At 47.7% G+C, this 26060-nt stretch overlaps 2 protein-coding genes across 2 annotated transcripts; both read left to right on the top strand.

Moving 5' to 3' along the window:
• Positions 1-6583: 6583 nt before the first annotated feature.
• On the top strand, positions 6584-11227 carry LOC149339820 (uncharacterized). The gene is made up of 3 exons (XM_089550579.1): positions 6584-7845; positions 8831-8979; positions 10825-11227. The coding sequence occupies exons 1-3, from the start codon at positions 7193-7195 to the stop codon at positions 11004-11006; spliced, it is 984 nt and encodes a 327-aa protein (XP_089406705.1). The 5' UTR covers positions 6584-7192; the 3' UTR covers positions 11007-11227.
• An 8569-nt stretch (positions 11228-19796) lies between these two features.
• On the top strand, positions 19797-25694 carry LOC149339819 (uncharacterized). Its single transcript, XM_089550578.1, has 3 exons — positions 19797-20484; positions 21471-21619; positions 25443-25694. Exons 1-3 carry the CDS (start codon positions 19835-19837, stop codon positions 25640-25642), a joined length of 999 nt encoding a protein of 332 aa, XP_089406704.1. The 5' UTR covers positions 19797-19834; the 3' UTR covers positions 25643-25694.
• The last annotated feature ends 366 nt before the right edge of the window (positions 25695-26060 follow it).

Genomic DNA, 26060 nt, shown 5'->3' with positions numbered 1-26060 from the left:
AGACTGGAGGAGTTTACTTACAGATGAATACTATTAGATAGGCTTGAGAAAGCGGTTTAAAGGCAGCCAGGAAAATTTCCTCCGAGCGTCTTACTATTCTCACTCAGTCGCTGCGCGGCGTGACAGTATAAATGGAAGGATCGCGCTGAAAATAAAACCTTTCCAAAAGAAGGCAAGTAAAAGACCTTTGCCACGGACACCGAAAACTTCGCGAAATTTCGTGTCACACTGCTGCCAGCATAATTCCACTACAATACCGAGTTGTTCAAAGTAAGAATATTGAAAGTAAGTACAAATTTCTGCTTCGAATCTTGCATCAGCTTATTTTACAAGAACTGCGATAACAATTAATACTGTCTGATATCATCGAATTATAGTCAAAATAGAGAGATTTGAGTGAAATCTATAGAAGACGTCGCTTGCGCTGTAAGTCACCAACAATCCACATACTGACAGGAGACGCTTTTGCGGTTGCGTCGTTAGAAAAATCGGAAAAGAAAAAGAAAAGTTCCAGTTTCGTCGTCCTCAGGAGTGAAGAAATGAGAGGATATTACGCACTCCTCTCTCCACATGGACGATCAAAAAATCACGAGAATTATCTGTTCCTGCTTTCACTCCATTTTGTATCCATTCCTTCATGGCGCGGTGCACAGAGAAGTGAGACAGTTACTGCGCATTTTTATTTCTCATAAACAATTTATTTGGTGCAGAACGGGGGGCTGGCATGCAGTAGCCGAAAGCGTCCCACTCCCAAACAATGTTCGGCTCAATAACGACTCTTCAAATCTAGACATTCTTCTAGTAGCTCTGTTACTGAATGTCCGGCTTCAGTTTGCCCTTTTATCAATAGCTCAAAGCGTCAAACGCGTACATTGATTAGCCAGCCCTGCTGAAAAAAGTTCTATGATGCAATAACCTCATAGGGGCTTCATCATAGAATGTCTTACAATTTCTATGATATATCATACAACTTGTATGATGTTCTATGACATCTCTATGATTGCTGTATGATTTTGAAGAAATGTATGACATTTGTATGATAATTTCTATGATTTGTATGATAAGCCTATGATATTTGTATGACAAACTGTATGAGTTTATTGCATCATAAAACTTTTTTCAGCAGGGAGGTTTCACTTTTAAACATATGGACACTTTTTTTGGATGTCGCAGTGATCAGACATCGGCAGGCGCTATCAGTGTGAAAGTACAACACACGTGACACTCACTGAAAGTAGTGATGACCTTGCCTGTCGACCAGAACATAAATTAAAAGGGTCGACAGCATTCACAGCATAACACTTAAATACGCGCACTGCATGGGGACCTCGCTGGCGATCAATGTCCCTTCCCGCTGGCCAATACCACCTGCTAACAATTTCTATCCTTTGTCAGATTCTCAAAATTTTTCTCAAACTTCAAATCCACGAAATCTTTCTATATGTTTGGTGCTATCTTATATAAGAAATCGCGTCCAGTTGCAGTGCTGGCTTATTAAACACATATTGAAAGCGACCATCTCAGGGCCATCTTTATACTTGTCTATGTGTGCATCAGGCTTTGTTATTGTCGTGTCCGGTCGCTGTGTTGAATGCAGCGAAAGACGCACACGGTACTTTAAGACTTCGTTTATTTAAAGCCGATGAGGGTGCGACCAGCGTCGACCGCGGCAGGAGCCGAACTGGCCGCCCGAAGAAAGGAGGGAGTGGAGAAGCGTCCACGGCAGGGAGTGGCTTCCCAGAACAGGAGGAGGGTGCGGGGGCGCACCGTGGGGGGGCATCTGGTGACAGCGTGCGACGAGGGGCAAGCGGTCGTTAGGAGGAGGATTGAGTGGTCGTTAGGAGGAGGATGCGAACTGTCGTTAGGAGGGGAATGCGAGTGGTCGTTAGGAGGGGGCGCACACACACAAAAGCAATAAGGGGGGGACACAACACTTCCTTCCCCCTTAGAAAGTTGCCTGGTATCGTGCAGGGGGTCGGCGCTCACGCGTGGAGGCGCGCTGGCTTTGTGCGCTCGGGGGAGAAACACTTGTAGGCTGGCTGTTGTTCGCTGTGTCTCCTAGGTCTGTCCTGGGCGAAGTCTCTTTTTCCGAGAAGAGGTGCCAGGCTATGTGGGAAGATGGTGCACGTGTTCTCTCCGCTGGCGGACAGCTCTCAGACGGCGTCGTAAATCTACGCAGCTGGTTGAGATGTCGGCGTGCTACTGTGCCATGTATGTTGACGAGCCAAGAGCGCAGGCCTATGCGTCTGACAATTGTAGCTTCCTCCCAGCGTGGCTTTTTCAGAAACTGTCGGGCGAGGACGCGCTGCCCCTCATTAAGCGTGCCGCAGCGCGGAATTGCTTTTTCTTCCCGGAACGTCTCTGCCTTTGGCTCGGGGAGGATGGCTGTGAGCTGGGTTCGCATTTCACGCTCGAACATCATTTTCGAGGGGGTCTCGCCTGTTGTGCTCTGAACCGTCGTGTGCTGCTTGAAGAGAAAGCGCGCAAGGCGGCGCTGCAGCGAGCCTGTCTGATCTCTTTCAAGGGCGCGTTTTAGCTCGGCTACGTAGCGCTCGGCTTGTCCGTTTGTCGCTGGGTGGTAGGGGGCCGATGTAACTGATGAGATCCCGTTGTCGCGATAAAACTTGAGGATCTCCGCAGACACAAACGGTGTTCCGTTGTCCGACACTACCTTGCGCGGCAGGCCGAACGTTGCAAATAGTGATCGGAGGTTGTCAATGACTGCTGCCGAAGTCGTCTGTCCCATTTGCCTTATCTCAAGCCACTTTGTGTAGGCATCTACGACCACAAGGAAAGTGCAGCCCTCAATTGGTCCTGCAAAATCAATGTGCAGTGTGTGCCATGGTGTGTCTGGCTTTTCCCATTCTGGGACAGGAGCTTTCGGCGGGGCGCTCCGGCTGCTCTGGCAAGGCTTGCATTCTCGCACCACTGTTTCGATGTCGTTGTCAATGCCAGGCCACCACATGTAGCTTCTGGCACACTTTTTCATTGCAACGATGCCCCGATGTCCGGCGTGGATGAGAGACATAGCTTGTGCGCGTAGTTCTCTCGGCATCACAACTCGGGACCCAAATATGATGCAGCCGCGATGGGTGCTCAACTCTGTAGCTCGCCTGCGGTAAGCGTCGAAGTTGTCCCCTTTGAGTTTATGCACGTTGCCTTGTTGAACAGCTGTGTAAACTAGCCGGAGAGCTGCGCACTTCTGCGTAGATGCTGCAACTGTGCCTGCTGTAAGCGGAGGTTCTGGCAGTGCTTCGAACATCAGAACGTCTCCTGGTGGAAATGGTTCGTCAACAGTTGCGTCTAGTGGCAGACGGCTTAGCGCATCGGCGTTTTGATGTTTACCGCATATCATCACGCCTAGTGGAGAAAACCAATTTCTCCCTAGAAGGCTTGATCCTGTGCCCTTCACAACAAGCAGAGGTAGCGTATGGGTCTGGCCGTTGTAGTTAACCTGCACGTTGGCAGAGCCCAATAGTGGCAGATTCTGTCCTGACCACGTTCGCAGGTGCGTGTCGTCTTGTTGCAGGGCGGGTGCGTCAGATGGCCATGAAGTTCGGAACGTGTCCTCACTGATCAGAGTACAGGCTGCGCCGGAGTCCACCTCGAACTTAATCAGCTGGTGATGTACGCTTACTTCTGTAAAAATCTTCGGTCGCGTGCCGAGATTCATGGTGTTCAGGTCGTACAACACAGATGGTGTTGCTGATGTTGTTCCATGGAGATCAGATAGCGGCGTATTCTCTGAGGCGTTGACGCTGTGATTAGGCTGGGAAGGTGACTTTATCTTGGCAAGTCTCCGTTTCGTAATGCATGCTCTTTCGATATGCCCTCGCTTGTGGCAAAAATTACACGTGGCTGACTGGAATCGACATCCCTGGGGGTTGTGTTGGTCGTCACACCGCCAGCAGCGTTGTGCCTTTTTGACCGATTTTACAACAACAGAAGGCTTGCGCACCTGGTTGCTTGTCTGGTGTACCGGCTCGGTGTTCCGGCGAATCCCTCTCTGCTGGTGACCGGCGCTCTCCGCTCGAACGGCGATGTCGTAAGCTTTGCTGAATGTGAGGTCCTTCTCAGCGAACAGGCGCTGCTGCAGTGACTCGTCACTCAGTCCGCACACAAATCTGTCGCGTAACATCACGTCCAAGGGAAGCATGGTGGTGTTAGCAGAAGAAGCTGCGTCTCCCTCCTGCCCGGTAGCTGTTGTCGACAGCGTTCCAAAATTGCAGTCGGCAGCGAGCTTCTTGAGCGCGGCTACGTAGGCGCTCACAGTTTCTCCTCCCAGTTGATCTCGTCGTTGGAAGCGAGCCCGGCTGTAGACCTCGGATGGCCTTGGGTCGTAGTGCTTTTGCAGCGCTTTTACGATGTCGTCGTAAGACACTGCCGCTGGTGTGCTTGGCTGAATAAGGGCGCAGACAGTATCGTAGGTCTGCTCCCCGCACAGCGTCAGCAGGTTGGCCCTCTTCAAGGCTGGGTCTGTGATGTTGTTAGCTTCAAAGTAGAACTGAAGGCGTCCAACCCACGATGACCACGATGAGCCGTTGAACTCTGGTATCTGATTGGGAAACCCTCGCGTAGCCATGGCTTGTCAATAGCGTTGCGTAGCGCGGGTCGAATCCACTTTCTCGTCGCCACTGTCGTGTCCGGTCGCTGTGTTGAATGCAGCTAAAGACGCACACGGTACTTTAAGACTTCGTTTATTTAAAGCCGATGAGGGTGCGACCAGCGTCGACCGAGGCAGGAGCCGAACTGGCCGCCCGAAGAAAGGAGGGAGTGGAGAAGCGTCCACGGCAGGGAGTGGCTTCCCAGAACAGGAGGAGGGTGCGGGGGCGCACCGTGGGGGGGGCATCTGGTGACAGCGTGCGACGAGGGGCAAGCGGTCGTTAGGAGGAAGATTGAGTGGTCGTTAGGAGGAGGATGCGAACTGTCGTTAGGAGGGGAATGCGAGTGGTCGTTAGGAGGGGGCGCACACACACAAAAGCAATAAGGGGGGGACACAACAGTTATTGATACGCTCTCCCAGCTCCTGTAGAAATTCGACGACAGCGCAGTTATAAACAAGGGCAAGAAGGGAAAAAAGAGCTCTAGTAGATGTTTGTAACTGGGCTGTGGACGCGCACAACTTATGCGCCCTAATCCTCTATCCGAGCAATTAACAGTGATCAACTAGGCCCCCGTACGCTACTCATATCTCGCTTTCTTGAGCATGAAGATGTACAGTTAGCTTTCGCAGGCCTACTCAGACATGGGCAGCAGGCGGACTGAGTATGTTGAGTAGGGTACTTGCATGTGTAATCTGCAGCATGCGGGAGGAACGGGTTCGATTCTCAGTGCTGCCCATGCCCAACAGTTCTGGACGGAAGCGTATTTCAGCGGGAAAGAGCTTATGAACGCAATTTTTTCCCATATTGTAAAATTTCACTGTAACGATCAATGTATCCGCATATCTCCCGTGGGCAGGCTGGAATTTTTTTGCTATTTACGATTTTTGCTATCTTCAAAAACGTTCCTCATTGGTTTTTTATGGCTGTCTTAACTAAGATAGATGTGAGCGAGGGAAAAAGTTTAAAAGAAAAATTTTGTCACGCCTCGGGAGAATGGACGAGCACCTTCAATATTTTCACAACAGCAGCTTACAAAATTCCAATATTCAAAATTTTTACCCAAGAATTTTGGACATGCGGTACCCGCAAAATTGACAGCCGATCAAAGCTTTCCCTTTGGCCTAATGCTCGGATTATTCGGGGTGAGATGCTTTGGAGAATTGGGTTTCTCCCCCGAGCACGCTGGGCATGCTGATTTTTGGCCAAGCTGCACTTCTGCCATTACCATCATAAACATAAATCTATAGCATGGAAGTCTGAAAGCACACGGGGAAGTACACCCCTCGTCACAAGTATACAGCCCAAGAGATTCGCTTGCGAGACCTTCAGCGTGCCCGATTATGCATACTCAGCGGCAGTAATCTCTGGAACGATAAATGGCTTCGAGTCCTAAATTTTCCCAAGCTTTGGATCGCTAGGCGTTCTAGGGGGCCCCGCTAACCAGCTTAGAAGCGAGCCCCTTGGCCTATAAACTTTTGACGGGGGCTGTATATAGCCTCAGTGTGCGATCATATAACTAAATAATCTCTATGACGTTTATGCAGCAGATCTTATAGAAGCAACACGCAGACATACGCAGCAGAAAGAAACGAACGCGACAGTGGAAGTTTCCACGCCGGCACTGGCGAGCCTTCTTCAGTCGGCGAGGGGACTGCAGCGTCGACCGATTACGCGAGCGAGGCGCATCGCGTTCGACCCTCATGCAAAACTGCACGGCACGCCAAGAGGGGAAAGGGGGGGGGGGGGTATAGCGTGATCCTCGCAGCGTTTGCCGAGCGCTCCATCTTTCTTGTTTTCCAGCGGATAGAATAAAGCGATCGTGGGCCGTGCGCGGCAGCTGATGTGACGGCCGCAATACACAAATGCTGCAGAGGTCAAAGACCGGTTTGGGGTTGCCACCACGTTTTCATTGGAGCCGGTTCTGCGATCTAGTTGCGTATACAACTATCAAAAGCGCCCCTGTCTGCAGATAAGCGGGTCAATGGAGCCGAAAAGTGGATGCCAGGGGACTTCCTTTAGCGCTGTCTTTTCTTCCTTCTCTTTCGGCCCCTGACATGTAAACACCGACTAAGCCTCAAAGGGTGTGGGAACAAGTGGTGCGTTTTCGGTTGCTGCGTACCACATCGGAGTGGTATCAGAACTGGTTGGTTAGCGGCTTGTTTTCTAGCGTGATCTGTAATGAAATATTACCTAACCACGCACGTAGACGCCCCAGGGCAGCCTGTAATCCCTTATTCGGTAACTTATTTCACCGTGCACAAAGCGCCCTGGCCAATAGCAGTCAAAAAAAGAAGCCTCCCAAGTTTGGCCCACCACTGAGGCCGTGGAGCAGGTACGAGTCAAGTGGACCCGTCTTGGGGTTAGTGACACGGTCGGAGACCTCGTAAAAGAAAGGAGGGGCGCACAATCAGAGGCCAGAAACCAGTCCTGGGGGGGTCCTGGGCAGACGTGTTTGTCCGACACGAGCATCCCGTGCATATAAAGCACGTCTGAGACCGGTCGATGTTCGCAGTCGCGCCACCGGTCTCCGCACTCGCTTAGCTAGCTTCGGCCTCCCATCAACTCAGCGCCACTCACAGAGCATCACCATGACGTCCCTTCTTCCGGGGCTAGCCGTAGCGCTCGCCGCGTTGCTGAGCGTCGCCTTCTGCGAGCCCTCGTGCACGCAGACGGAGAGCGAGAATGTCCGAAGATTCGTCTGCAGGGAATTCCAGTCGGCCGACGACTTCGCCAAGTACGTCAAGCGTGGCGTCGGAGCCGACCTGAACAAGGAGACTTGGTTCAAGCTGCAGGACAGTCATCTAGATAAGTTCCCTGACCGGGCCTTCGCGGACCTCAACGTCTGCAAGCTATCCCTGTTCAACGTGTCCGTCTTGGACTTCGCTCAGCAGGGTCCCACGGGCAATCCGTTCGAGGGTCTCGAAGACACTTTGAGAAAGGTGGTCTTCCACAGCGGAAGCACGTTGCCTCCTTCCTGGTCGGTCTTCCAGGGAATCCACAAGCTGGAAGAGATCTGCATCGATGACTACGAGAACCTCAGGTTGACCACAGACTTCAACCAGCTGCCGAAGACGGTGAAGAGCGTGTACGTGACCAAGTCGACAGTGGAGCACGTGGACCCCGACTGGCTGGCGTCGCTTGAGAACCTCGAGGCGCTTGTGCTTCGCAAGACGAGCCTCAAGGTCTTCTCCAGGGGCTGGCTGCCCAGACCGGCGCCGAAATTCTTTTTCCTCGACTTACCGTGAGTTATCCAACGTGTTAAAGCTTTTCTGTGTCATCATTTGTGCTTCTTTAATGATTTACTTCAGCTGGTGCTAAAAAAAAAAGGTCGCTGTGAAAGATGATAACAGCAAGTACTCTGTACGCTACGTAATAGCACACTTAAGTGTCGTGATTTCTTGCTCTTATATTTCCTTGGCTTTTTCACTCCATGTCTAGCGTAGTACTTAGCACAGACTTTATTTGCGGACTAGCCCGTTAAAGCGGAAGGTACCAAGAGCGGCACATGCTGTTCTGCCTATATTTCGTTTGGAGGCTAAGTCGCCCGGGTTTGTTAATCATTCCTATGCACCTTTTCTAAGCAAGTTCACTGAGGTGGCTGAAAAGCACTTATCGAGTGAATGGCCACACGATGTCTTGACTGGATAGGTCACGCACTTGGAACTATTTTTGTTTTTGTCGTAGATTTAAATTTGGAACAATTTCAAATCTACAATAACTTTAAATTTAGGCACTTAACATCTTATCAGATGGATGCGTTGTTGGGCAAGTTAGTTCATATTGCCCGTCCAGTCTTCTTTCTTGTGATTGTTTCATGTGCGCATCCCATCTTTCTAATGCAATCTTATCATACGTATGATTCCCAGTAGCACACCCTCTAAATACCTTCCTTTTCTTCCTCCAACTGATGCCGCGGCAGTACAGAGTTGTAGAGAGTTCAGGCACACACCTTTTTGTAGCATACGTCGTTTACGATAATAGCGACAGTTGCTCGGATAGAAACTTAAGCTTCAAAAACCAACGGCGATGCGTTCTTCAAGGTTCAGTATTTCTGGCCACCTACCCATTCCTCTTCTAGTTTCTCAAGGTTCACTATTTCCGCTTGATATCAGGTAAAAGCGTAGCCGAAATGGCAAAGTAAAGAATAGGTCGTTGCACATGCAGTATTTAGCTCAGAGACAAGCACCTTTCAAAGAATAACAACGAGTCTAAAATCTGTTTTCCAGAGACAACCAGCTTGAGGCATTCCCGGAGGGCCTGGCCGACGAGCTGCCCAACCTGAGCTTCGTCAACGTCCAGAGGAACAAGCTGACCACAGTGGACGAGAAGGCCGTTGCCCCACTCAAGGACAGGCCCGTGTTCGTCAACTTTGCCGGTAAGCTTGATTCAACGCAACTCGGTTTAGCGAGATAACAATTTCTGCATCGAACAAATCGCCATTACGCTTTCAAAGCCAGCGAAGCACGCGCTACAAAGACAGCCGGCAATAACGGGTAACTCTGTCGCTGGAATGCTCGAAACTGTTTCTTAACTAGATAAAATTATTCATTGATGCAAGACAAAACAAGTTCGGAGAAAAAGCTTGAAGGTGAGCTTTTGTCGTATCAGCTCGAAAAAGAAATAGTATGTTAGGGCTGGATCTGCCGAGAAAAAAAGTTCAACTGCATATGAAAAGCTCCGAGAAGAAGCACGCAGTAACGGAAGTTGAACGTTTCCAACATATACTAGCCGCGTAGATCAAATAAACAGCAAACATTCTGATGGATAACTAAATTATCTTACCGTGCATGATAGCGCTGATGCCTTAGAAGTTATAAAAGATAAAAAACAGCAATCATGGGACATCTGCTGCCTTCCAATTTATCCAATGAAAGGGCGAGGTAAAAAACACAGGTAATTTGCCGTGCTGACGAAGAACTAAAACTTGGCCGACCCAAATACATATGGAACGCTGCTTAAGCTCCCACACAGGAGCCTTAGTCAAAATCACAAATGAAATTATGTTTCCGCTCCCGTGTCGTTTTATTTCTCGTTCAGTCGATGCCGTTATAGTTCTCCGTCATGTACAGATGGCTGCATTATGAAAAACAACACAGTGATTACTCCGTAAGCAGGAGCAAAAAAAGAGACATTTTTCTTTTGTTGTAAGCAGTTTTCCTATGATCGGATAATGCCCATGAGAGACCTTCAACTTCAGTGAACTAGTAACAACAAAATTCATTCATGTGCGAAAACTGATTGTCCCCTTTTATATTGAAACTACACGTACAGCCTTTGTCAAAAGTTTGGAGCCCAGGGGGTTTGCTTCTGAAGCACACTGTCTGGTGCGTAATGGAACTCCAGCGCTCCAAATTTGCTGAAGGTAAGAAGATCTGTGGTCCTTCCTCCTCCAATGGGTAGGACTACCACTAATGTTACAGGAGTCCCACTGCCAGGCTTAGAAGCAGACCCCCTGGGCTCAAAACTTTTGACAAAGACTGTACATACAGTCGTGAAATTTATGAGCGTGAACACGGGAGCGCGTAGCAGATAGCCTCAAGCCCTACTTATGGCGATACGCGGCGGTTGCTTTTAGCAACCTAATGGATAGGGTTATGCAGCCTTGCCAGCTTCCAGAAAGCCGAAGGACACACCTCCCTTTGCACTTCGTTTATGAAGGCGGCCGCCGCGTATCGCCACGAATAGGGTTCGAGGTTATCTGCCACGCGCTACCGTGTTCACGCTCATAAATTTCATGACTGGTCAAATGTTTAGGGGAATCCCCCAAGGTGGAGTAAATTTGTAATATGGTAGTAATTACTCATTGACATCCACCCGAGCGCAGCCATACGGCTACAAAGGAAAGCTATACAGCTTTCTCGGAAACTTCGTAGTTAAAGAAAAATTCGTCCTGGTCCGGAGTTCGAACCCGGGACCACCGCTTCAACGGAGCAGTCGCTCTACCAATTGAGCTAACCGGGACGGCATGCTTATGGTAGGGCGAGAGCGAATTTATCAATAACTCGAAGTGGGAACTGTGTGAGAAAGCTGTATAGCTTTCCTTTGTAGCCGTACGGCTGCGCTCGGGTGGATGTCAATGAGTAATTACTCCCTTATTACAAATTTCATGACTGTACTATCCCGACAAGAAAGGTTTCCGTCAAATTCTTGATTTCAGGTCCCTTTGTAGTTCTTAAGTCGCTTCATGTTTGTTTTTTGTTTTCTTCGCTTCCCGTCGCAGACAACCCCCTGCACTGCGACTGCCGCCTGCGCTTCCTTCTGACGTACACCCACCGGTGGCACTACTTCCTGTGCCGCACCCCGCAGCCGCTGTTCGACCGCTACTTCCACCGGCTCACCGAGGAGGAGCTGCAGTGCAGCGCCCCCGCCGCCGTGCCGCCGCCGACGACCACCACCACGTAGACCCTTTGCTGATACCACACGTCTACGCGCCCCTAGCGCTGTGCGCATTTCGCCAAAGCACTGTCCCGACGCGGGCCCTGGCGTGGCGCTGCGCGTCGCGCGAGGCTCTCCGCTGTCTACTGCTGCCCCATCCTTCCCATCGACCTTTCTGCTTTTTTCGGACCCCGTTCTCGTCGTCATCGTCTCTGTACGTCCTAAATAAAAAGAGCCCTGTTTGTGCACATGCCGTTCTTTGTGTCACAAGGCGGCCATTACTCCACAATGACGGGGACAGAGAACGCATCCGTACAGCACAAGTGCAAATCTTGTTCCCTGTACGCGTTTTTGACCTCGCCTGTGTAGTGCACAGGAAATAACGGAAGAACACTAACTAGCCACGCATTAATGTCTTTTAAATGAGTTCAAATTTAATTGTTTTTGTTTATGAAATACTGCGGACACTAAGCCCAAGCAGGGTGGGTTCACAAGTTAGTGCAGTCACAAAGAAGCTACATTGTAAAAAGAGGCACAAATAGCACATGTTGGTTAAACATTAAGGGGCAATGGTTCAGTTACCGGATTCCAATCTGTCATTGTGCGTGGAAAAAACGAAAACTTGCATCTGTTTTAGCGAATAAAAGGGTTTAAAAACAAGGTGGTAATGCCGAGTTTGTCTAACAGATAGCGGCATTAAGTATAATGAGTGGGCCAGACCGACTTTTGTTATATAATATATTATTATAGATCACTGTCTTACAACACACATGCTTATTAATATATGGAGGGCGGAGAAAAAGGTGTAAAAACGGCTTGAGAGGTCATGGCATCCTCGTATACAGACATATAGCAATAGACGAAGCGGTGCATAAATGAGTACAAATAAAAACCACCTACCATTCGCGCAAGAACCTGGCCGGAAGCTAATACGAATGTAAATCTGATAATATAAATCTGAACAGCAATGTAATTTAAATGCTGCTGGGGAAGTATGGCTCTTTGTGCGGACTTGCCGCACGAACGCACATGCTATGAAACGAGTTTTTGGTTCACACCTCATCCTACTTGGATCCAATATATGCTTAAATACAAAACTTTTCAGGCGACACGAAGGCACAGTGACCTTCGCTCGCCCACGTGAATGAAGCTATAGAAGCGTCCTTTTTTTTCTCCCCAGAGTTTTAAAACTGTGACGAATCATCAGTGAGGAATAGAAGACGCATTCGTACTCTTAAGTAGCATATGCTGACTCTGGACCACGGTATGACGTTAAATAAGCTCATCTCTGGTATTTAACTTCGCTATAAATAATAATAATAAGTCCACTTTATTCAGTAACGTTATGACAGACCTTATCTGCAGACCTAGTCGCGGTTTACTATAGTTGCAATGTTCGGTTTAGTGTTTTACTGAATTTAGCTTGTCTGGTTTGGTTAAGGTCTGGTTTATTGGGTTTAACGTCCCGAAGCAACTCAGGCTATGAGGGACGCCGTAGAGAAGGGCTCCGGAAATTTCGACCACCTGGGGTTCTCAAACGTGCACTGACATCGCACAGCACACGGGCCTCTAGAATTTCGCCTCCGTCGAAATTCAGCCACCGCGGCTGGGATCGAACCCGCGTCTTTCGGGTCAGCAGCCGAGCGCCGTAACCACTCAGCCACAGCGGCGGGGCCCTTTAGCTGGTCTGCTAAATTCACTAGATTCACAAAAACGACTCCGAAGGCAGATAGGGAGTTCTTCCGAATTTTGGTCACGAACTTTTTTACTTCGACAGCAGTACCAGTGGGACTCGGCGAAAGTGCCGGCGTCTTCTGTGTGAAGCTCCATCCCCCGGAAGCGTCAATCCACCACCAACCCGCCTGCCTTCACCCTACACAAGGCCTCCACCCACGAGGAGCCCACACGACAGCCGAACGAAAAAGCTTGGTTTAGTTTAGTTTTATGGGATTTAACGTCCCTAAAGCGACTCCGACTATGAGGGACGCCGTATTGAAGGGCTGAGGAAAATTTTTACCACCTGGGTTTTCTTAACATGCACTGACGTCGCACAGTACACGGGTACTGTGCGCTTCGCCGAGCACTTCGTCTCGAATCACTTCTAGCTTCCAGCAATATAGCACTTCGCATTGAAACGCGGCCGCCGAGGCCGCAATCGAAGCCGCCTCTTTCGGGAAAACAGCCGAGCACCATAAACACTGAACCCCTGCGGGGCCACTAGTTAAGACTGGAGGAGACAGTTAAGCTCCGCCTTAAGGGTATGACGCGTTAGAGGTAATGGGTTAATGACCATATATGTGGAATTGGTGGTTCTCTGCTCTACATTTATGGATCGCTGGGAGTCCTTACAGCTCCTAGCTCATTCGTGCAGCGGTTCAGCGATATGCCACTGCCCTGGGATGACAGGAGCTGTCACCGGTGGGGCTTGTGCGACCCAAGTAGCTCTTCCCGAGTAACCTCTCGCGATCAATCATTAATTTACCTGTAACTGTGGACAGTTCGCTCGCAATCCGGTGGGCAGGTTGTGATGACGTCACAAGGTCACATCACCTAGGTGGCCGACCTGCCATCTAGTTGGGCAGTTGGCACCTAGTTGGGACGACGACGCGAGGTTTTTCGCTGAACGGGACACTTAACTATATAGCATTAAAAAGCAATGCCGAAATCGGATTCAAGGACGCAGTGGGAAATCCAGCTGGCCTCCAGAAGCACCCGCACCAGCCATTTACGCACGCCACCTCCCTGGCTAGGGGGCTGCTCAACGATCCGCCTCCACCTTCGGCCCAATTACCCATCCCCTTTCACCGTCCAGAAGCGCAACCCACTGCACACCCACCCTCCTCCGGCCACCTTTCGCACTCCATAAAAATGCTGTTCCTCTTGTGAAACCTCGACTTATAGTCATCATCATCATCATCATCAGCCTGACTACACCCACTGCAGGGCAAAGGCCTCTCCCATGTCTCTCCAATTAACCCGGTCCTTTGTCAGTTGCCGCCACTGTATCCCCGCAAACTTCTTAATCTCATCCGCCCACCTAACTTTCTGCCGTCCCCTGCTACGTTTGCTTTCTCTTGGAATCCTCTCCGTTACCCATAAGGACCAGCGCTTATCTTGCCTTCGCATTACATGTCCTGTCCAAGCCCATTTCTTCCTCTTGATTTCAACTAAGATCTCATTAACCCGCGTGTGTTCCCTCACCCAATCCGCCCTCTTCCGATCTCTTAACGCTACACCTACATTTTCCTTTCCATAGCTCGCTGCGTTGTTCTTAACTTAAGCAACTTAGAGTAAAAGCATCAAAGTAAACATAGAGGGTAAATCCAACTGCTATCTTAGCTATCTCGCAATAGGTTACATGATCGTTCTGTCTTTTTCTCTCTTTTTTTGCGGGAAATACCATAGAATGCGTCAGGAGGAGGGTAGCCCTTTGCAACATTTACATGTTGGGGGTTGACACTGCGCTGAACTTTACATTGTGTGACGCCAAAGCGGTGTGTGTAAAGTACTCGTTCGTGCTGGTCGATGTAGTGATCCTCGTTTTTCGCGAACTTCACTAGCACAAGACTGAGAAGTGTACGAGTTAAAATTTTTTCGCGGGGAAGAGGCTTTTTAGTGGACAACATGCAGTACTTGCGGTACTGTCCGCAACAAACTTTGAATCCGTGACCCGTTGTATGACTCGTCGGAATAGCTGTGTCACTGAACGATGTTGTGCGAGTGCCTCCAGGCAACAAGGCTTTAATTCAGCCGTAGAATACGATATAAACAGCTCTATGCTCACGGAACACTCAAGTAAATGCCATAGTCTTCCCTCCTTTTTGCCCGTCTCGTCAACTTATCGCCCTATGTAATGACCTCGTCCCCTAGCTCTTTACATCACCAACAAAAAAGGAGCCGGGAACCAGCTCATAGCACAAAACAACACGTATAAGGGTGTCGTTGGGGGCAACGCTCCTGTTTGCTTGCGTATGTGCAAGATCAACGCTGGGCGGGCGTCTCAGCTTGCTTACTCGGAATATTCGCTTTGCACATGCGCATGTCATGTAGTGTGCATGTAATCACCCAGAAAGGCCAAACATCGCGCAAACGCGCATGCCAAAATTAGGAAGATTGTTGTGAAGTCGTTAGTTATGTACCCTGTGATTGGCCTTCCGTTCTCACATACGCACATATAGTATATGTTTCAGATGTGAAGTGGTCTAACGCCAACTGGAGTGGAGAATGCGGGCTTCCGGCTGCCGGAAGTCATACAGTCATATCTTTCTTTCTTTCTTTCTTTCTTTATTGAATACTGCAAACCTTATACAGGTCCAAGCAGGGTGGGTAAAATGACGAACAAAACAATAATAACAAAGTTAGTAAACATCAAAGTGTGGCGAAAGGCAATAAAGAATCATTCCAGTCCGTTACTGTGCGAGGAAAAAATGAAAACTTGAATAAATCTGTTCGTGCAAAATACGGCGTCAGAGAATTAGGATGATGGTGGCGTGTATACCTCGACGTTGAAAGCGACAGATATGGGGCAGGGTTAATAGCTAATTCTTGTTTCCAAAGCAAGTAAAGAAATTCCAAACGTAAATTTTTTCTTCGTTGTGCAAGACATTGAATACCATTAACCTGCATTATTTCAGAGGGTGAGTCATACGGGGAAAATTTAGAGTAAATAAACCTTACAGCTTTTCTCTGTACCTTTTCTAGGCGGGTGATATTGTGTTTAGTAAACGGGTCCCAGACAACACATGCGTATTCGAGTTTCGGTCTAATCAGTGAATTGTAAGCAAGTAATTTTACGCTGGGGGGAGAAGTTTTAAGCTTATGTCTTAAGAAGTATAGTTTGCGGAGTGCAGAAGAGCAGATGTTATCTATATGTAAATTCCATGATAAAGTGTTAGTAAGTGTGACACCCAAATACTTATATTTAGTCTCTTCCAGCAAAGGCGATGAACCTAGCCTGTAGTTAAAAGAAAGAGGAGATTTTTTGCGAGAGAAGCGAAGAAAGACGGTCTTATCAGTGTTAAGTTGCATGTCCCACGTTTCACACCATTCAAAAATCTTAGCAAGAGAGGAGTTAAGATGGATTTGGTCGTCAATTGAAGTTATTTCATGAAAGAGCACACAATCATCCGCAAACAACCTGATTTGCACATTCGGATCAAGTTCAGTGGTAATGTCATTAATATACAATAAAAATAATAATGGCCCCAGCACACTTCCTTGAGGCACGCCAGAGCCGACTGGAAGGCAACCTGATTGTTGCTCATTAACTGCGACAAATTGGTAGCGATTGGTTAAATAATTTGATATCCATGTGATCAAAATTTCCGGGAGGCCAATGCGTCTGAGTTTTAATATCAGTTTGTCATGAGGAACCCTATCGAAGGCTTTGCTGAAGTCAAGAAATATTGCATCAATCTGGCCGTTGTTATCAAGACATGAAGCGAGTGAATGTATAACTGTCACTAGTTGTGTAATTGTTGAGTATCCTTTTCTGAACCCGTGCTGGAAATTAGAGAGGACTGCGTGCGCATCTAAAAATTCATTAATCTGGTTGGCAATAATATGTTCGATTAGTTTACAACATGATGATGTAAGTGATATTGGACGGTAATTTTGTAATAATGCACGGTCACCTTTCTTGTGTATAGGCACAACCCTGGCTATCTTCCAGTCGCTCGGTAGGCATCCATGAAGTAATGAAATACGAAATATAATAACTAGAAACTTTGCAACAGATTCAGCATATCGCTTCAGGAAGACGTTAGGAAGGTTGTCGGGACCACATGATGATTTAGTTTTTAAATTCAGTAGCATTGAGACTACGCCAGGGTATGAAACAAAATTTACATCACAGAGGTCAAACACTGCGTCACTGGATGTACAAGCACCGGATTTTGAAAACACACTGTGAAAGTACTCATTGAAGTGGTGCGCAATATCCCCGTGATCGGTAACTACAGAACCATCAACCAAAATTTGCGACACTGGTTTCTTTTTTTCGCTTATATAATTCCAAAACTTTTTTGGTTCCTCTACAATGAAATTTGGAAGCACTGTATTAAAATAGTGTTCTTTCGAAGAGTGTACTGCGCGTGCAAGCCCTTCCTTTAAGTCCTTTAAATGATCTAAATGCATGCGCCGTTTCTTTAACCTTTTTATCTTTCTCTTTAAGTGGATTATTTCACGCGTCATCCACGGCGTTTTTCTATGAACAAGTTTACGTTTGCTCGGCACAAACTTATCTATACAGTAGTGGCACATATCTTTAAAGTGGCGCCAAAGTGCGTTCAAATCAGTATCATTAAAATCGATCAGGCATGTTTCCAGATGTTCTATAATGGATGCATCATCTGCACGTGAGTAGTCTTTGAAAGAACGTTTCACAGGGTTATTAGATTGAGTACAAGCGACAATGAGCAAGCGAACACTGACAAGCAGGTGGTCAGAGATGCCTTCCACAACTTCAACAGTGTATTCAGGTAATCCTCTAGGCAAAAATACCAAATCCAATACAGATTTGCTAGTTCCTTGCACACGTGTCGGTTCCTGGACTATTTGAATTAGGTCATGCGTTAACATCATGTTAAGTACATTGTTTAAATTATTGCTGTTTTGAGGAAGGGATTCAAAACGCTCCCAATTAACGCCTGCTAAGTTTAGGTCACCAATAAGTAGTAATTTGCTTCTTTGGAACCGAGACATGTGCTCTTCCAGTTTGAACAGATAATCAGCTGAGGCATCAGGAGGTCTATAAATGGCAATCAGAATGAAGTTATGGCCCCAGCATGAGATATTTAAGCACAAACATTCAAGGCCGGGAATTTCCTCCAAGAGAACAGCCTGTATGTGGCCTTTAATTAGGACTGCAACGCCACCTCCCCTGAAAGGCCGATCCCTACGAAAAACTTGGTAACAATTAGGAAAGACATCCTCGTCGGCTATTTCAGTCCGCAGCCACGTCTCAGTTATGACGGCAATATGTGGGTCATGTTCTAGTAAAGAAACCTCGAGAGGTTCGGTTTTGTTTACTACGCTACGGGCATTTAAGTTGATTATACGCAAGTGCTTGTCATATTCTTTGGAAAGGCGTCAAGGCTCGGGCTGCTCAGAGCGTTGATTGTTAATCTTGACGCGCATGTTTATTGTCTCATCCCAAAAGAACAAATCTTTATCGATCTTAAGTTTATCATGAAGTAGGTGTACTTTTTTACCCTGCAGTTTCTCATCTTTCGCACTTTCCCACAGGAGCTTCCGTTTCTTTAGCGTTGCTTGCGAGTAATCGTTTTGTACAGACATGCCTGAATCTTTAAGCTTGCTGCAGTTTTGAAATATAAGTTTCTTTTCGTTAAAATCTTGCAGATAGATGATTACCGGTCGTTTGCTTCCTTGTCGGCCGAGCCTATGAATGCGGCCGATTGATTCGCACTGTACCTGCAGCTTATCCCTCATTACCTCGGTGAGAACTTTTTCCTTCAGGGCCGCTTCCGTTTCATCGTCGCATTCAGAAATGCCATGAATAATTACGTTTGACCGCCTATTTCTGTCTTCGAGATCAGTTAGTTTCTTTGACTGGAAGCCAATAACGTTTTCTATAGACTTCAGAGTAGTTTGAACCTGATCCCCTTCCGTCGCAGCAGATTCAGATAACCTTTTGTCAAGTTGAGTGTACGTCTGTTGAAGGCTGTTTATCAATGTTTCGATGTTAGATATTTGAACTTTCATGTCTGAAATATCGTTACGGATAACAGCTTGACCCTCAAGCAACTCTTCAAACATATCGAGCGGAAATCGTCTTAGTATCCGTAATAGTATATACTGTGTTGTGTTCTGAAAGTGAGGCTTTTTTTGGGCGCTGTATGTGGCAGTCGGGCATCACATGCCACCTGGCTTGTAAACATGTGAGAGGAAGAGAGAGAGAAGTGTATTTTTCGGTGGGAGTGGAAAGCGCTGCTGCAACACGGTTCGAATCATTGACCGCTGAATCAAACCGTGGAGGAACAGTGCTTGACCACTATCGCATTCATACTGCGTTCACGGGGTGCACCGTTTATGCCCAGCATATGTGTGGTCTTCATTCTAAACGGCTGAAATTATTTGAGATTTAATTAAAATTTTGAATTATTTGCTTCCTGTAACTGATTTCCTCACGAATGCTTCCCAGTTATTATAAAACAAGTTGGAAGCCAATGTTCACACATGACACACATGTACTGCATTATATGACATGCTATAGATTCACCTTATGCACTAAAGGCACCGATAACGTGTCATATCACTCTTATGAATGGCGCACAGTGGTCAGTCTATCTCTGGACATCTACAAGCTTATTTCCTCACGAACATTCCCAGTTATTATAAACAACTTAGAAGCTAATGTTCACACATGACAGAGACATACGACACTATATGACGTGCTAGCACTAGCGACATTGATAACGTACCGTATCACTCTTCTGCATGACGTGCAATGGTGAGTCTATCTCTCTGAATATCTGCAAGCAGTCTTCAGAGTGGCACACTCAAGACTTAGAACGAGGCGCGTCATTTCGACATCGATACTCATATCGCGTACTTCCGGCGACGAAATATTGGCAGAGCCCGCGCGCGCCGTTTTTAGCAGACGGACTGCCGCTCGCGTTGTTTTCGCTCAGATAGCCAGAGGAGGGTTCAACGACTTTCCACTGCAACCTGAGGAGCGTCTTCCGCCCCTTTCAGCCGTTTCTTATCGGGGTTTCATTTAAGCGGAAGCCAATGTTTACTAACAGCTACTGGGAGACTCCCGTGACTGCGTCTCGCGGAGCACACGGAGAAAAATTACCGGCGCATTACCAACGCATGCGAGAAGCGTAGAGGTCATGTGGTTGGGTGCAGTCGTTGCCTTCGCGGCGGTCTTCGCTGTAACGGGCGTGGCGTCGAAGCCAGAATGCACCCATTTGAAGCGGCCCTCCTCTCGAGTGGAAGAGTTCGTTTGTTCTGGCTTTGACAACCCCGAACAGCTATGGAACGCCGTTCCTCGAGAGCTCGACCTGCCGAAGACGAGGCTGGTGCTGCGCGACAGCGTCCTGGACTACTTCCTGCCCGAGACTTTCGCCCGGACCAACGCCTCGCACCTGAAACTAAGCAACGTCACCGTCGGCACCTACGTCAGGGGATGGCTACAACGTTACTATGCTTTCGAGGGACTCGAGGACTCACTCGAGGTCTTCGAGCTCGCGGACGGCAGCACGTTTCCCAGCAGCTGGACGATGCTGAGCGACATGCAGTCTCTGGAGGAGCTCAGGTTGGTCAACATGACGGGCCTGCGACTTTCGAGCAACTTTGCCCAACTGCCGCGCTCGGTGAGCCATGTGGCGGTGGTCAAGTCAACGATCGAAAGCGTCAGTGATGACTGGTTGGCAAAACTGGAGAATCTGGAGAAGGTGTCCGTGATCAAGTGCAACCTGGGGACATTCCATCGAACGATGCTGCCGCGACCTGCGCCAAAGCTGTGGAGACTCATACTCGAGTAAGTGCAGCCCATTCCAAACCGCAAACTTAATGTGTTAAACAAGTGTTTCCAAGCTTATTACCAAGTAGATTATATGCATTCTGAACATTACATGCTTAATTTTCCCGCAATCATCTCCCTGCCAAACGGTGTCTAATCCGCTATTGTCGCAGCATGTCGTATTTTTTTTAAACTCCTGCGGTCATCAGATGGCCAATGGGCCGTTTTTCCGGGCGTGCCGGAGAGGGGGCGCTTCCTGGTACAGGCCCGGTGCAACCACGTGACCAAAAATGTTTGGCTTGTATAAGCTTTGGAGTTGGCACTCCAATGCGGTGTAATTCGGACTAGTACAGCTGTCTTTGTCACTCTTCCGCCCCTGGGAGGCGGGAAACGTTTGAAAGGTTCTTTCAAGCATAAATGCGGCGTGAAAATGACGACTTGTTCAGGGAGCACAAGCCGAAGCCCACTTGCTAGCCAGTCAGGCATGGACCCAGCTCGATCACAGCCACTGATTTATGACGAGGTCGGCGTGAACTTAGATACGACGATCAGCAGCTTTAGTTGATTTGGGGGCAGTGACCGCATGCCTAGTTGAAGTAATTTTGTGAGAGTGCAGCGCACTGACTATAGTCTACGCGTATAACAGCATTGTACGATATGATGGCGCATTACAGTGGGCAACGTACCGTTAGTGTCTTTCACCTCTCCGTCATTAACATGCCAAGAGGTGCTACTCCGCACGCATGAGTTCATGCGGAGCTGCACTTCTTGGAACATGGCGCCACGCGAGCAACGATACTCCTGATTCGCGATCAGGTGTGTTGACGCTCTCTGCTCTCCCCCTGCGCATGCAACTTGTGTGCTGTCCCCCCGTCTCTTGGTTGTCATATCATTCTCCGCAGGTGTAGGGTAGCTATACTAACTTGTTGGCTACCCTGCATGAGCGAAGAGCATGACGAGCCGGTCTGGCTTTCCTCTCATCTCTCTGTTCTCACCGCACACAGCTACGCCAATCTGACATCGCTTCCGCTGGACTTTGCTGAAGAGCTGCCAGCCCTGCAAGAGGTCGGACTGCGACACAACTCGATCGCCTCCTTCAGAGCTGCGACACTATTGCCCCTGGCACGGAACGGCACTAGGGTCAGCCTGGCAGGTGTGTGCGGTTGGATTGGCGAACATAGCTTTGTGTGCATCGGTGTGTGTAATATGCTGATCGAAGGTTATAATATGGAGATAGCTCCAAAAGTTCTTTTTTTATGGTGTCCACCTTCTATTCGCCATCAAGCATAGCTTGAAGCTCAACTAGCCACATCACAAGTGGCTAATTATACTACTTGTGAACGAAGTCCCTTTGCTTGCCTCTTATTAATCTCCTCTACATTTCTCAATTGATACTGAGAAATAAATCGAACGAATAAATCGAAGGGAGCGGATATGACACCGTCTTGGTTCTCCAATAACCATTCGCAAAACTAACGCTCTCCTTTTGAAAATTGGAAAGGACTTTCGTGACTGCTACAATGAAAGTAAACGTGGCGACAGTTATGCGCAAATTATTTTCACAAAATTATAGTTTCGAAACTTCTTAGCGCACGTGATTAGTAACGACCTATTCTAATGGATAACGATCAGTTATCCATTGGATTTGGAGAAAGAGGTGCACACAATATTCTTTCTTTCTTCAAACGTTACTCCTCGGTTTTGCAGACAACAACTTGTTCTTGGTTTTCTTATTGAGTGTCAAATCACCTAAAGCCCCCGAATAATGACGCATGAACGAACATTTTGAGTTCCGAGATGCTCTGGTTGAACATGCTACTTATTTCTAGAAGCACGACACATCGTCATAAAATGATTACATACTGCTCTGTAGTCACAAATACTTGACCAACAACCTTGAAGAAAGGGAGTTCAAGTTATAGTGTTATTGTGTGCGAATACAGCTGCAAACACAACGACTTTGACACACGTCCTTTAATAGAAGCCCTCAAGTGCCCGCTGCTCGAAGCATCTGTGCGGGTATGTAGCCCCGCGGTTGTCATGGCGGACAACGCGGTTGGTAGGAGAGAATTAAAGGCTACATTTAGGGCTATGGAACACTATAAATCAAAAAGAATTCGCGCCCACAGTTCACTCCATCTATAAACATAAATATAACAGTTCTAACTCCCGACTCACAGCGCACAGAAAATATAGCAAAAGCGTATTTTTTTAAACCAAGTTGTTTTAGTACTTCTTTTAAGGGCAGAAGTTATATTACTGAGCTCCAAGATAAAAAAAAGTGGCGTCTCGAGGTTTTAGTCAAAAGCCCCACAGAAAGGAGCACATGCGTAAGAGTTCGGCGTCTATGCACAGAGCACGGGAACAGTTGGTTTCTTGTCTTGTATAGTGTCGAGTTTTGATAGCGAATGAAGAAAGACGCTATCCAATGTGCTTATATTATTTAGAAAAGCGGCACAGCAAATACTGATTAGCTGCACAAACTGATTATTGTGTAATTAGTTGCTTTGCGTGCAGGCTTTCGTGGAGAGCGGTAAGTTGCCTTCAACATGACCGTTGTGCCTTATAGAATGATATCATTCGCTGCCTCACTGACGCATTGAAACGCACCAAAGTGCCTCGTGAGGCCGTCTTTCTTGATATTACACAGCAGTTCTTTCTAAGTGCGCTGGAATTCTCTGCAGTTATAGGATCATCTGTAAGCGTCAAAACGCGCAATTTTCCCACCAAATGTGATACTGTTTCCATTTTTTTTTAGAACCAGCGATCCATGGTTGCTTTACGAGTAGGGTTGTTTTATAAGCAGCGAAAATGAGCAAGTGTATTCATTATAGCCATCGTCTTTTTTGGAGCGCTGCTAATAAAACAGCCATGTAGCGCTCTACCGCAACTAGCTCTTCGCGCGCTCATACACGCTATCTGAATACTGCAGTCATACAAGTCCTCTGATATTGGTTTCCGTTGAACTTTACTTAGCCAAGAAGGCAAAGACTACGTTACTACGCTATCTTACAAAGTTAACCAGAACAGATTGCGGGTGGTTACCCTAGCCCGGTGAAACGGTATACTCCTGCTAAATGATAAAGCGGAGACCAGATAAAAAAGAAATGAGGGTGTGCGCTCAAACTATGCAAGCGGGCAGACCAGTAGACACGTAGATGAAAAGCAGAACTACAGGGGCTGCCCAAGTCAATGACAGGGTGCAACATCGACAGAGGAATTGGAAAAACGTTCTTGCTGGCTAGATGGCTGATTTCGAGGAAATGTAAGATTGCGCGAAATTGACGAGGACATGATGCATAAAAACGCGTACAACGCCACGCCCATGGAGTTGTATTTGTCTGTTTTCCTCTTCTCCCGGTGCCTCTCGCGCAGCCCTGCCTTTTCTCCACAGAGGATGACTGTCGCAGAGTACTTGCCCTCAGTGAGCCGGTCAGCACAGATAAGCAAGCCGTAGATAGCCACTTGCTTCCTCCGATCGTTGCTATCCATGTTCCATTTCCGCGTTTTTGTTTTCGGTAGCAGGACACTCCAGCCTTCAAAAACGCTCTTGGTTCAGGGCACAGTACCCGTATACATGTATACTGCCCAAGTCGTAGGCATTGGTACACTTTCTCAGAGAGATTGCACGTTTCCCCAGGAAACGCCCTGGAAGAAGCCGAACACGCTCCATGACTTCCACTGCTGAACAGAAAGAAAAAAACAATAAATGTTGAACGATGTTGATGATTTTTTTTTACTATCCAACGGGCAGTCAACGATACTAAGCAGGATCATGACAACAACAAAAAAAAAACCACTACAGCATTGCCGGCACTGCTGTGAGCTTTTCGATCGCAGAGTTTTTAGCGGTATGCACGTAGCAAATACGCCACCAGTTCTCAAGGCGCCTTTCAAGGCTTTCAACGGGCTCTCAAGGCACAGCTTTGCTAAAGTAACGCCTCAGCCGGCGAAACCAAGGCAGTATCGCCAGCTGAGTGCTTAATCCTGATCACGAAGACTGACGTGAAGAATACGTTCTGTCCACTTATCGGCGCCAACCTCTGACATACGAGGAGGCGTTGCTGGCTGCACCGTCAAAGAAGAGACGGGTACCTGTAAACAGGAACCATAGCAGGAGATAACAAAGAACGTCGGCCTTGCGCAGGGGAAATGGCAGAAATTGCGGTTATTTAAAGCACAGAGATTGTGGTCTAGCCTGACAACTTAATTTAACGTTTTTGGAGAGGAATAAGCTTAAGTTAAGGACAACGCAGCGAGCAATGGAAAGAAAAATGATTGGTGCAACGTTAAGAGATCGGAAGCGGCCGGAGTGTATCAGGGAACAAACGCGGATTAATGACATCCTAGTCGAAATCAAGAGGAAGAAATGGGCTTGGGCAGGGCATGTAATGCGAAGGAAAGACAACCGCTGGTTCTTGAGGGTAACGGAGCGGATTCCAAGAGTAGGCAAGCGTAGCAGGGGGCGGCAGAAAGTTAGGTGGGCGGATATGATTAGGAAGTTAGCGGGGACACGGTAGCCGCTGCTGGCAAAGGACACAGTTAATTGGAGAGACATGGGAGAGGCCTTCGCCCTGCAGTGGGCGTAGTCAGGCTGATGATGGTGATGATGAGACTGAAAATTGTTTTGTTTAAACGCTTTGTTAAAATGTCGAAAATGCAGTGGCGTAGTCCTCTCTTCGCACAATGATTTGAAAAAAAAAAATGGTGGCCTGATCGCAGTGACCAATTAAGCAATATCTTCTCAAGATTACAGCCATACTTGGTGTGCAATTTTCACTCCACAGGGCTAAACAACAACGATCGAAGACAGTTGATGGCTGCCGTTACACTTCCCTGAATTGTCCATTTTGAACCCTTTTTAAAATTCGAATTGGCAAGAATTTCATGGCATGCTGCTAGCTAATTCTGGCGGTGTCTTTAACTTATGTTATGCTAATGGCGCGGTTCTTCTTGTACTCTGTCTTGTGCCGCAGGCAACCCCTTGCAGTGTGACTGCAAGGCTGCGTTCCTTCTGGACCTGCCCGAAGAGTGGCACTACCCGACGTGTGCTGCTCCCGAGTCGCTGCTGAACAGGAACGTCAAGGAGCTGACGCGCGTCCAGCTCAGCTGCGACGCAACCGATGACCCCATGGCAGCAGCGACCTCTACGGAGGAGGGAAATGAGACATCCTGAACTCTTGCGCGTCATCGCCATAACGCTGCACACGCGCCTTTAAAGCAGTAAAAAAAAAAACGTGAAAAATCTGTAATTGGTGAAACGCTGGTTTCGCCCAATGCAGATATGCTTACGCGTCCTTTTAGGGCAGCTACAGGCTTGCACTGCTTAACTGCATGCGGAATTCGCTAAAATATATAGTTTTGGAGCTTTAGTCGCATTTTTTTTTTTTGTCGTGAGCTGTCGCCGCAGTGCCAATAAATTTGCAGTGACCGCAGCGAATCAGCCTTTTATTGACATAGTGAGACACATTTGATCGAATTTTAACTGTGTACTAGCCTTTGTACTAACTGTGTAACTGTGTACTAACTATGTAACTATGTATAACTGTTTACCAGCCATCGGTGTAAACGTCGCCATTGGCGGCACAAAAGGT

The sequence above is a fragment of the Amblyomma mixtum genome, chromosome 6 (assembly GCF_055824585.1).
Source record: "Amblyomma mixtum isolate Tamu chromosome 6, ASM5582458v1, whole genome shotgun sequence".
NCBI classification, from domain to species: Eukaryota; Metazoa; Arthropoda; class Arachnida; order Ixodida; family Ixodidae; genus Amblyomma; species Amblyomma mixtum.
This window is presented reverse-complemented; position numbering and strand designations above follow the sequence as displayed.